Below are 12,770 nucleotides of genomic sequence, written 5' to 3' on the forward strand. Positions count from 1 at the left end.
TTTTCGATACATAGTCATAGGAAAGGAGACTAAACAGTAAGAACTTGGGCTGCATTTTAACCATAATCCTGAAAACGATCTGGGCACCCTTGCCAAGGCTGCAAGTACAGTTGAATCACGGCCTATGCTTCCGGGGAAATGAAAGGTTGTACCTTAGACTAGAGAATGTCAATCAGGTGCTGCTTATTGAGTTCAACATTCACTACGTAAGGTACACTACGTAAGCTTTGTAAGAGCTTTCCAGGAATTTGTCTACATCTAAACGTTGTGACGGAGCTTGGCGTTTGATAATGCGTTAAGATGCAATCTGAACAGTGAAGTCTATTGCTGGCGCTAGATGAGCACGGATGCTTGCATCCTCTGACCGAGAATGATTTTTACCCAGAAAATTTACTTGATTCCTGGTTACATTCCCTGCAAATATATCGTTAACCAGACCCCCTACATGTTCTAAGGAGGTCAATGTCAAGGTGGGATTGACTGCTTAGCAACGAAGATCCGCGCCTTTGTCTCGAAGGGCTGTAGTCCTGCTCGAGTTTGGCTGGTAAAAGCAGGAATTGAAGTCACTGGCCATAACCAAAGAAAAAGCAGAATGGGAAGAGAGTGCCTCCATTCCACCGACGAGTTTCCCCACCGGTACGTACGTTGATTTCGAATCAACCATCCGAACATAGGCCGCTACGAGACTTACTTTCTGGTCAATGACACCATTCGTATCATTCTTTACTAGGCACGTCGCGAGAATGCTTATCTTGCGATTGTAGAAAACAGAGATGCTTCTACTAGGGTGGCCTGGTCCGTTGCTCTTCATTGCGAGGCAGTGCGCAGAATAGAAGCGCTGTAAATTAAAAGGGCTAGTTTCCTAAGTATCCGTTATTACGAAAATATATTGCTCAGGGCTTCCGGCGAAAGGAACGTTAGAGTTGCGGTCCCCCGACAGTTCTACTGTGCAATTCTTAGCGCCTCCTCTAGGTCCTGTCTCGTTGCAAGTTCCATGATGGCCCTTACGGGCGGCTGCGGCAACTGACTGGAGCTGGCCCTCCAGGCATCAATGCTGCGAAAGCGTGCTTCGCAAAACCCTTGACTATTAGGACAGACGGTATCATCCATTCTCGATAATCGGGCAGTCTGACATGGAAATAGAAGAATCGAGAATTTTGCATTGTCTTGAACCGCTCTTTTCACAAAAATATCGTTTACTGTTTCGCAGTCCTGACCGAAGGGGGAACGACAAGCGCACATATTTTTGATCTGGGACGCGAGGGGGTTGGCGTTTCCGAAAAAAGCTTGCTGACACATCTGTCCTTTTCAAATTGCGCTCATTTATAATAACTACTCAGTAAAAATACCGTAACTGGTTCATAGGTGCTATAGAACCTCTTTTCTGCTTCGTACACGAAATTGTCTGTTGTTCGTGAAGGAGGAGGGATTGGGGGCGTCTGAGGGTCTTTAGGAGATATTCGTACTTCACAGTCAGCTACCGTTACCGACGCCAAATATCGTCTGTTTCGCATGTAAGTTTGATATTTGCGCGTCTAACTCCGTCGCTTGATAAAATAGGAACATAACGAGATCCATTAATTATGTGCGAACATTATACAATGATATGCGAAAATTTTGTAAATTATTCTGCTGATCAATCTGATGCTCGTATCAGTTCCCGCTAAATCGACTGTCGTATTGGCCTCACCGCTAATCTGACAAGTGACATGTATTTGTTTGTAGTACTTCAGACAGCGTGCATAAACGTTGCTTCGCGTATTCTTGTTACAACTCACCCAAACGTAGCCGCGATCCATTGGGACTGCAGCATTTTTGAGTATTTATGGCTACTCCAACGACTATAAGCTGTGTATCACCTGCATAATGGAATACCTGCACATTTGGCTCGTATTCGTTGTTGGTTCTATTGATTTTACGCCTGGGCTGATGTGATTTCCGCCGACCCGTCGTATAAGGTGTAACCGGAATGGTCAGAGTGCGTGTCCGTGGGTTGATTACGTTCAATCAACAGGACGTAAGTCTCAGCATTGATATTCACTTTTCTAATTCGAGGAAGAGGTATGTGAATGTTCTCGCAGCATTGTTAAGACGTTGGTGCCTAGCACACGTAGGGCTATTCAAGGGAGCTTCGTAAAACGCGCATAGACTGAGGAACACACACAAACCCGATTACACCGTTCAGCAGTCAGCTGATAATTTTCACGGATGTTTGTGACACATTTGTGTGAAGCACTTAATTATTTTCGAATCATCATCATCATCTGAATGATTACGGCAAATAGTAACCATATTGATCGCGTCTACCGTGAAAAACTTAGTAACTATATATTAATCTCGTTTTGTGGCACCAGTCCTGGTATAAGGTCTACTGGCTTTGCCACTAAGGCCAAAACGGCGGCTCTTTTTATGCTGTAAGGGCATCTCGACTGTGGTACCGCTTATATTGTGTAGATATATCCAATTGTCCACACGAAAGCATTCAACTAGCGAACTGTTTTATTCCCATCAGAAGCACTTGAAACGTCAGAAAGTGGCTGTTTCAAGCAGCACGCGCAGGAAGTATTATTTCTGCGTACTCCCGAAGTAGGGAGTGGATCGATACAAATGTACTTCGCGTAAGAAGCTCAAAGTCGACGATCCTATAATGGGTAACTTACCAATGCGTAAACTATTAACTAATTTTGAATTGTTTACGGCCAATAGTATGTATGGCTATATGTTCTTACAAACAGACTAGGAAGTACGTTTCAAATGAGGTCACCACTTCTGTGCTAAGCTTGATAAAATCACCATCACGCCCAATTTTGATTTTTATGTTAAGCACATAATTCGACCGGCTGTCAGTTACCGCCGATCTGATTTTTAGACGCCTTGAGAAATTTCCCGTTTAAAAAAAATAGTTTTCATAAAGGTCTAGTTTCAAAATTCTATAGCAGAAAACATATGGACATTACTGGTAAAATATGAGATCGGTTCCTTCGTAAAGTTGTTCTAATACGTGGTGTGGGTAGAACTGGTTTACTCTTCAGTCTGCGCGTAACGTCCTTCCGCTACAATCACCGCGTAAGAGGTGGCTCGAGTACGAGACTGAATTATATGTTTTCATGGAAAGTTGCTGTGAACTTCGATGTAGATAAATCAAACAACGCTGTTGTAATATCTACTATATTTGTCTATCTATTATATCTAGAATATTTATCATTATCCACACTGCTGCCGTATTGCAAATTTATTAATAATCTCTCTATGTTGACGCACGAAAGGTGAACCTAATTTGATTCGTCATTGCCTCGGAGGTTACTTAACTGAAGACGCCTGGCGAAGACAATATTTTGATCATCATCATGATAAATTATTCTTCCTTAAGTTGTAAATACTATACGAAGATAATGTAAAATAAATGGTAAGCAAATCTATAAAAAAAAAAAAGAATTTATTCAAGAGGCTATACTTCATCGCGAAGTGCAAAAAATCGTCCGTTAATAATGAAAATCCTATTTTTGATAGGAGCCGATAATTGATTGCGTATTACCACTGAATATGCCATCAATATATTTATCGTATGATTTTTAATCTTAACTAAATACACGTTTATCTATAAGTATTCCGTGACCCGTTTACTTTGTAGTTGAAGAAGATCTTTAATTGAAGATATGCATCATCGCATTTTTTCAAGAGTTAAAAATCAGATATAACATAACATAACTAAATCGCATAGAGAGTAATAATTAGACCGAAGTAAAAAAACGATCGATTAATGAAACGATTTATAAAAGTCCCACTAAGTTATTACCAATAGAGTTAAATTAAAAAGCCTGATCTACCATTTTTCCTAACGAAAAGCTAAGTAATCTATGGATGCTGCACAATGTAAATGTATTTGCATTATTAGAAGAAAAACAGTTCCTGAAATAATTATCGGCTGTATATATATATATATATATATACTAATGTATATAATCTATAACATATATATAATGCCATTGTTTTTGTATACGAAAAATGTCAGTGCTAGATTTGGTATGGCGTTTAGTATTATCCGTAATATATTGTTATTGTTATTATTGTTACTAAATTACCTAATAGAAATTACCTAAATTAAATGTTACCTAAATTTCCTAATAGAAAATACGAATAGTCTTCCGTAATTACTAGTAACACCAGAACCTGGTGGGGTTCAATAGACCAATTTATCTAAAATATATGTTCGATACCAATGCATGAATTTTTATACTTTGTACGGAAACGATTTTTAAGCCATAATACCAGTAAAATAATGCTGTTTACTCGGGGGTTGATGTGACCCACACAAACATTTTATAAGTATTTAAATTTGATGGTACTAAACGCTTAATATCCGATGGCTACGACTCCGAACTCGATATTTGACCAAGCGTACTTAATATATTGTGTCCTGTTGTCACGGCACTACGAAAAAAATATTCCGGATCAAAATTTTATTTGAATTCAAAAACGATTTGTTGAAAAATGCACAAAGGAAAATTTTGCATGCATTTATAAAACATTAATGCCACAATACGAGCTCTCGTCCAGGATTTTTCAATCTATGTACGAACGAATCCCTATACTTGTTAATTATTTTCAACGACAGTACCATACATAGAACTGTACACATTTATTTATTTATTCCATTGTTTCTGTGATTGAAGAGGTGATTTAGTTGTGAAAGCAGACGCATCGGATGTGAAACTTAAAACATTTACTCAGCCTATCGTTTTTCTCATTAGTATGCTTAGGCGTCATATCAGTGCATAATAACTGACGATTAAAATTCTAGCTAACTGTCTTGACAAACCAACACGGGACAAACTGCAATATAATAGAATAAGCAACGCTTTGTCTAAAATTAAACTTAATACACACTGGTTTGTTGGACAGCATTATTGTCCGCTTCCACCAGGTTCAACATACTTTCACTTCTCCGCTACCTTTTCATTCGTTGACAAAAAGTTTTCAAACTTAATTATACGAGTAGACGTTAGCCCTAGTCTCAAGTTTTCTAGATCATTTCAAAGCATTTTTCTTCTAGCCCCTCTGGAAGCCCCTAGGGAAACTGGCCTCGAGATGTTCGGAAATGTCGCCCCTCTAAAAGATCTTTTAACATAGCCGAACATAACTCGTACGAGATATCTAACCCTTTAGGAAAGTTCGCCCGACGGTGACTCTTCGATTCTCAAAATCGATGGTGGCATTTGTCTATTTAGCGTCAACTAAAAGGCGATTGATATCAGGAAAAGTCTTCTGCAATATAGGCACATAACGATCTGAATGAATCAGAAATTATCTCTAAAATGCCATCGAATTGCAATGCACATAAATAACACACACGCATCGCCAACCTAACTATGATACGACACCAAAGGCTAGCATTTTGTCAATACCTTTTTTAGCACAGTATATATATATATTCGCGCGATTTCCTTCCGTTATTTCTGTCTTTAGCCGGCTTTCGTACCTTTCATCCGTCGCTGTTTGTAAGTGTACTTTGAAGTTAGCTCTGGTCTAATACATTACCTAAGTGATGAACTATTTTGTAATTTTTTTCAAGTATTCACAGCAGGTACAAATGTTGTGCCGCAGCACTGTTAACTCCGATCATTGTCATTATTTGTTTTCTTCAATAACTAATCAACTTAATAAAATAGTAAGGGAACTTGTCTTTAAGAAAAAGGTTCCGGGGAGGAAACCCGAATCTTCATAATTCACTTTATTTACATTTATTCTTTTTAATAGAATTTTTCTCTGAATCTAATACGCGGCCGCTTTAGAGTGCGTTCTATAATTTGCAAACTGCAGGAAACAAATGCGACGTTGCCAACACACTGAGACTAGACTAGGGTTCTAAGCGAAAATTTCAACCTAATCCTCTATAGGACTTCTAAATTGTTCTAAACAAAAAGAAATTCAAATAAATTTTTCATCATGTTCCCTCGTCGTAGATATTATAGACAGTTGCATTAGTATTTGTTACTCTAACGACTCGATGGTTCCCCGGATCAACTTTTTTCGGGACGCAAAGAAATAGTTGCTTCTTAAATATGTACACTAAGTCCGGGGCGTGCGCGGTAGATGAAACGATAAACCTAAAATATTGGAATTTTTTTTTTGTTTTTTTTTTTCACAAAATAGAAAGTAGAGCGTATTTACAACAAGTTCTAACACTCAAGTTCCTTGATTTCGCGCATGCTTCAACGGCTATCATATGCGTCTCTGATACAATGATCTTATTCTCGAAGATAGCCGTAGGTGTGTGAGCATCATGCAGCTGATAACTGTCGCTAATGGTATATAGCATTCATTGTAACTATAGTTATAGTACTTATCTATACAAGGCTATTCATCATAGATCATCAACGCAACAAAGCGACCGTAAATCATAGTACAGACAGATGTGCTCTACGAATGTGTACTTCCATTGGCGTTTCTATACGTGATGATTATATGAAGATCAGAGGAGCAACTCGTGTTGAGAAAGCCAGTTAGGCAGGCAGCTATGAGTACGTACTGCCGTACTTGAAATAGCATATTATGACTTCTGCTAGTACTATTATATATGCCATACGGTCAAAATATAGAGTGGTCTACTGAGAATAGTTACAGTTGGACCTCTCTTGGTGACGATGTGATAAGTCGTTCCGAATGGAAAGCTCCTGAATTAGGTAAATATCGTATTGTCGTTGTAGCCTCTGGAACCAGATCTGGAGGGTATTTCCGTATAACCTACACAGGAAAAAAATGGCGATTAGTTAGTTTGTGTTGAGGACAACGTTCCTCTATCGATACTATATTCAATTTACCCTCGTATTGGGACTAAAGGCGACAAAGCGTGTATAAGGTTTATCGAGCATCACGGCTAGCAGGCACTACGAACTCGAATGTAGATCGAGGATTTTAGGCGACGTAGTATAAACTAAAGGTGATCTTAACTAGAAGATGCCTGTCGTCTGGCATCGTTGTCTGTTCGTTTTTACACGTCAACGCAAAACCAGGTGCTTACAACTGGGCTAAGATGGGTAGCGTTAATAATTTAAATGTCACTCAAAATTACCAATTTGTATACATCTCTCAAATACGAGAAACAAAATTAGTCTGGCAAATACATTTCAGTGCATAGAAATCGAGGAACTAAAGCAAGAGCCCTTATGAAATAGCCCCCTATTATTAACAATAGTTTTCTGTGATGATTAGACAGTTTGATCACCTTTGCCTTAAATGGAAAATTACTTGGCCTTTAAATATTGTAATATCAACTGGCCTAACTCGAATCGGATCAAAATGCCCGAATTAGAAAAAACAAAGTTCAATAACAAGTAGCAAAGCTCGATAACATCATTCAATAGAGATAGCCATGTTGGAAAAAAATGCACCCATTGAGTACGCGCATTGTACAGCTACGTAAACCGCGGGCTGCTTAGCCAGTGACAGACAAAAAAGCGTAAGACAAGAACGAGCCAGCCACTATTAGATGGGTGCCGTGATGGCTATTATAGAACGTAAAGATCGTTAACTTTTTAAAATGGTTAACGGTATGGCATCACCTGTCAATACGGCCCTCCACGGGGGGCATAAGTCAAATTAATGGCTAGCTCTGTGAGGGCATCTCAATCGTACGCGTATGCCCCATCACCTGCATAGGCACTTTTCAGGCGTCAGGTTATGTTTCTATCACATAATTTCCATGCCGTACGTTGCGTTTCTAGATGCGAGTGCCGTAATCCGGCGTGTACCTGCAAATAATAGTACTTTTCACGTACTTTGTTCTATCAAGCAACGATTTGAATTCGTGGCAAGTAGTGTCAAGTGCGTATGGTACCCGTCCATTGACGTTTATCAAGTTCGTAGTAAAAAATTTGCGTTCTTTTGTAAAACAATGCAGCTTATCTGAACAGGCTCGACCGAAAGCCGTCGCATGCCCCAAACACCCGTTGAAATCGACCTGTACTCAAATTTTTTCTCTTAAAATGGCATACTTTCAGATTCAAACACCATTCTCTCTGTAAACTCTCGAATGTATAATAATTCAATACTTTGAAGGTGGACAAATCTCCATCCGTTTTATGCTTCTTATAAAGTCCTGTTTTAATTCTCTTTAAACAAATCATACGGGGTCTAAAATGAACGTTCTTTGGATACTTTTCACAGTTTTAAAATATTGCGGAGGGCACCTGAAACCTGCTCAAGTACTTTGGACGGTATATCAGGATGAGCTGCATGAGAAACAAATGTTTACATTCCTACCAAACCAGCATCTGCGTTTGCGTAAGGCCTAGGCTAACTGCGTAAACCTACCTAAAAATAATCTGTTTACGTTAGTGCCATCAGCGGCTGAATATCGACACACGATTGTTGCAATTCTTTTAAAAAAGAAATATCAATATTTTCCTGGTTATTTACAAAACAGTGCATTATTAACAAGTTAAGAAGGTTGTATATCCAATGATTTCCATTTTCCAGTCGTCCAGTTTCCAATCGCATAGCTTTCTATGAAGAAAGCTGAATGTTTGCTGGTTCATTAGAGACGGGTACCAATGATATTCGCTCGTATCGAAGTTTAAGGCGCATTGTCCAGGCCAATACGTGAGATATCCTAAAAAAATCCTATTTTATAATTCACAATAAATATATCTTATTTTGATGATATCAATGTCTAAAGCTGAACCTATATATGTAAGACCTTGGCCATAATATTGGCAATTTTAGTGCGTAGTAATGCCTATTGTGTTAGCATTGGATAATAATCAAGAGATGCACAATAAACAATATTGGATTAACTTTCTTAAATTTTACCCTTTTCGATATAACAAACACTGGAAGTTACCACGTCGACATATCTGTGACACCGTATATCTGTACTATTGGAAATGTAAATCGAAACATTTACTTCGTCAAATTGTTCCTGGTAGTCGTCAAGATGTATACAAAGTTAAACCGTTGAGTAACGGAAGAACGCAAGAGGAGTGGAACGGAGGGACGCAAGTGACGGTCTTATATGCTTCTTTTGCAATACAGTAACGTTATTACTACAGAGTAACCGTTTCGAAATTATCTATCCTTACGAAATATAGCACTGGCAGTCAGTTGCATCTAATAATGATATCGGTTTTGACTTTTAAGGTTTATCGGTATATAGGTCGTAATCGGCAAGTGCTAAAGTTAAGTAATCCTATGAAACGACGGGAAGGTATACTGAAATTGAATTCTAGATTAGTCATGAGCCTGAATTCATGATATCCTGATGATAGCCTATGTTGAATTGTTGAAGACGAGTAATTCCTAATGTTGTTAAGCATTACACTGATCGTGTTTGCATGTATCTTTAATGGACATGTAAAACGACATAGAAACAACATGGCGTTTGCCAACACTGAAATTTGAATTAATCATGGCCGTACGTTCATAGTTACCATGGCAACGTTCGTAAAGGGACGCGCATTGGGTCTGATGAAACAAATGTAGAGAAAAAAACAAACGTTCGAAAAGAACGCCACCTCTTTCCGAGCAAGCTAAATACCCCATACCCCATATGGTCCTAAAAGTGCACGGTATGTAAAAGGCTGCTTTGTAACTTCTCAAATCAATTCCGTAAACTTCTAAAAATATCCTTCTGCTATAAAAATATCAACGTTTTTGCGATGTATTTCATGCTGATTAATCTTAGCTTAGACAACACTTGTTTGTCAGTGATGAATACACAAATAACGGCACGATGCAACAGTGTGCTAAGTCCAGGGGCAAAACAAAAAAAGCTTTTCGACATCCAACAGGATACGATAGGGAAAGCAACCCCTACCATTTTTAAGTTATTACCATAATAAACAAACAAAAATAACAGTATGTGTTTATTACCATAAGTACGTAATGTTTATCAAAAAGCTTGTCAGATTACAACGGTTAAACTCATCACGAAACGAGCTAATTCGGTAGGACACATTTAGGCACTTTTATGCTTTTAGATTATGGCAATATATCTCTAATTTATCAAGAGGGTCTAAGACTCACGAATGGTTTACTGATAGCGATCGGTCCTTGGAGTGCGACACTTACAGGTACATCACTGGCGGTACTTATCCTCGTTCCGCCGACCAACACAGCACACTTTGAAGTATACATTTCTGTATATAAGAGCTATTTCTCTTATATCTATAGTGGCTCGGAATACTAATGACACTGTCAGACAATGTCACCCAAAAGCGCCGCTTTCTTTTTTTATAAAATTGCGAAGGGCAGACACACGGTGCCTTGTCTCCATTGTTACTTTCTACGAATTTTTCAGCCAGTATTTAGCACCCAGCAGTCGTTGTCCGCTAGTTACGTGCCTAGTCTAGTTGGACTACGTACAACTTGCACTGTTACGTACGTCGGCCTATGAACTTATGGTAAAAGCACGTCGTTACGGTTACGTATAGCTGTCCAACTTGACACGCGCAATTAGGTCATCAGGGGTTGCTACTGGTAAATAGTGAAATTTATGCTATTGGTGCAATGTATCTTTGGCATGGCCCACCATAACTGACGCGAAGCATCAGTGTTCCTGGTCGAAGTCTTCCTGTTGGCGAAAAAGGCGAAGTAATCATAAATCTTCCTCAACGACCAGCTAGTAGTCCAGGAGATCACGGTGCCACTGAAGTTCAGCTGCCGAATGGAACGCGATCGAAGTTCTAATACGATTTGTCCCATCCGCGTTCGATTGATAGTGTCGCTTTATGACAAAACGAAGCTTAAAGGGTGCTATCAGCTCGAAATTAACGAACTAAGGCCTTAGCTAGGTGGCCCACAAGGTATCCGTCTAGAAGGCGGACTCGGAAAATATAGCCTGGCGTATTTGCGTACATCTCTGATATGTACGCTCGGTACATCTCCGCACACGGGTAACAGCAACTGAGCACAAGATTATGGGTCCCAAACCAATCGTGTATCAATAATAACGCGTGTAACGAATGCGCGATGTAGAGAAGATATTCTCTTCTAGAAGGTCGCAAGGAAAAGCAATGTTAGTTTTTCAGCTAGCTGAATAATATCTCATCTCAATCGTGTAATATTCCTTCGATTTTTTCAACTTTTTCTTTTAAATTAACTATGAGCTGCCCTTGACGATAAGCTTGTTATCCAAATAACACTCTTAACCGTTCGGTCGAGTTAGGGCCAAACTACTAAAGGCGCATGCTAGTAGCACGCAAGTAAATTTAAGGTATTTGCAGCATGTCCTATAGGCTATTAATGTCCTAGGATATTTTAGATGAGTGGTTTACTCATTCAGAGATGCGCCCGATCTGTTTTACTAACGAGCGCCGACCGACGTCTTTTCTTCTCTAGCGTTTATCATAAAAATACAATGCAGTATAGAACAGTAGTTTTAAATATTAGATTTCACAATTCCCCCTCGGTTATTTAAATTTACTGTTTCTTAAATAAAATACGTTAACCATACATAATATAATTTTAACACTTTATGTTATTGGTGCTATTCCGATGTGCAAGTAATGAAAACCTACCCATGACACCAGTACTATATGCAAAATCTTTTAGAAGGACACCCATATTGTATCCTTTTTTTGTCAAATTGATTATAATCTGTCGAGCGGAACCATATGACTTCTCGACTAATCTTGGAAACAACGATACACTGCGGCACCGGGTCGTAAAGTCAAATTTGTTTTACCTGTTTAATCGAAAGATAGATAGCGAGATTACTTTCTCTGCTCGCGATGGAAAAGGGAAAAACATCAAGCCCAGAATATGTAATAGTAATGTCGAGATGCTTTCTGTTACTAGAAACATTTCTTAATTCTTAAATGGTTCACACTAGATATCTGGTTTTTCTGTTATTAGGTCTGACCTAGTAGTTCAAACTGTCGTTACAAGTCTAACCAGCTTTTAATAATGATTAGTGTTACCAAACAGTCTTGCGCTGGGCAGACCTAAGCCATTGGCTCATCTAGATTACTCAAGCTATAGAAAACACGCAGATTGGTGTTTTACATTGCTGAATCACTCTATTCAAGTTCATCGAACAAGCGTGCATAGAAAGCAATTAATTTGATCGTTCTTAATGAAGCATGATGTACGATATGATGGGATACATGCAGAATGGTGTCGGCAGTCGGTGAGACGCACAGTTCCCACTGTTCTGAGCGCTGAAAGAATAAATGGAGATCTGTACTCGACATTCGAGTCTAGGTTACCTATAAGTCCATCTTATGTAATCAATTTTTTCGAGTTAACCTAAATCGACAACCTACGGCATCATACATGCGTTAGCGGTTGCAGAGAAACCTGAGCAGGTTCTGTTTAGGAAGTTAATCGATATTGTTCAAAACTGTTACACTGAAGACCTTTCGGCTTCCCTCTGATGATCAGTGGAAACATTGATATAAGTAGAACCAGCATGTGTCACCAGATTGTTTGCCAAACCTCAGCTATACATCGTATGGCGTAGAAGTCGATCAAGTGCTCTGTGCGGCCAATCAAATGAGGAAATTATTATTTTTAAGTTCTGTCAAAGTAAACGAGCAGATGGTTTTCGATGAGAAAATATTCATAATTAATATTGTGCTGAACGATAGCTCAACAAGTCCCGAGGTGATGGCATAAACTCGCTCTGTATCTGTACTTTTGGTAAGAAAATTTTCACGGATATGCAATTAGAGCATTTGCAATAACCCATGAGAACCCACAAGAAAAAGCATCTGCATATAAACAGCCTCAGAGAAACGTCATAAGGAAACGTCCGAATTTAGTTAAACTAT

At 38.9% G+C, this 12,770-nt stretch overlaps 1 protein-coding gene across 2 annotated transcripts in view; it reads right to left on the reverse strand.

The window, feature by feature from the left end:
- Positions 1–4,622: 4,622 nt before the first annotated feature.
- Positions 4,623–12,770, reverse strand: part of LOC111267806 (corticotropin-releasing hormone receptor 1) — a 48,342-nt gene continuing 40,194 nt past the window's right edge. The window contains exons 12-13 of one of the 2 annotated variants that reach the window (XR_002684849.2): positions 7,563–7,751; positions 6,631–6,744 (exon numbers count right to left, since the gene is read on the reverse strand). Coding sequence is in view for 1 of the 2 variants with exons in the window: in XM_022846314.2 (XP_022702049.1) it covers positions 6,619–6,744 (126 nt within the window). In the remaining variant the exon portion in view is untranslated. Of the gene's footprint in view, positions 6,745–7,562; positions 7,752–12,770 lie in introns of both variants that reach the window. The other variant, XM_022846314.2, reaches the window with a different exon arrangement.

Source organism: Varroa jacobsoni, unplaced genomic scaffold (assembly GCF_002532875.2).
Source record: "Varroa jacobsoni isolate VJ856 unplaced genomic scaffold, vjacob_1.0 scaffold_1224, whole genome shotgun sequence".
Lineage (NCBI taxonomy): Eukaryota > Metazoa > Arthropoda > Arachnida > Mesostigmata > Varroidae > Varroa > Varroa jacobsoni.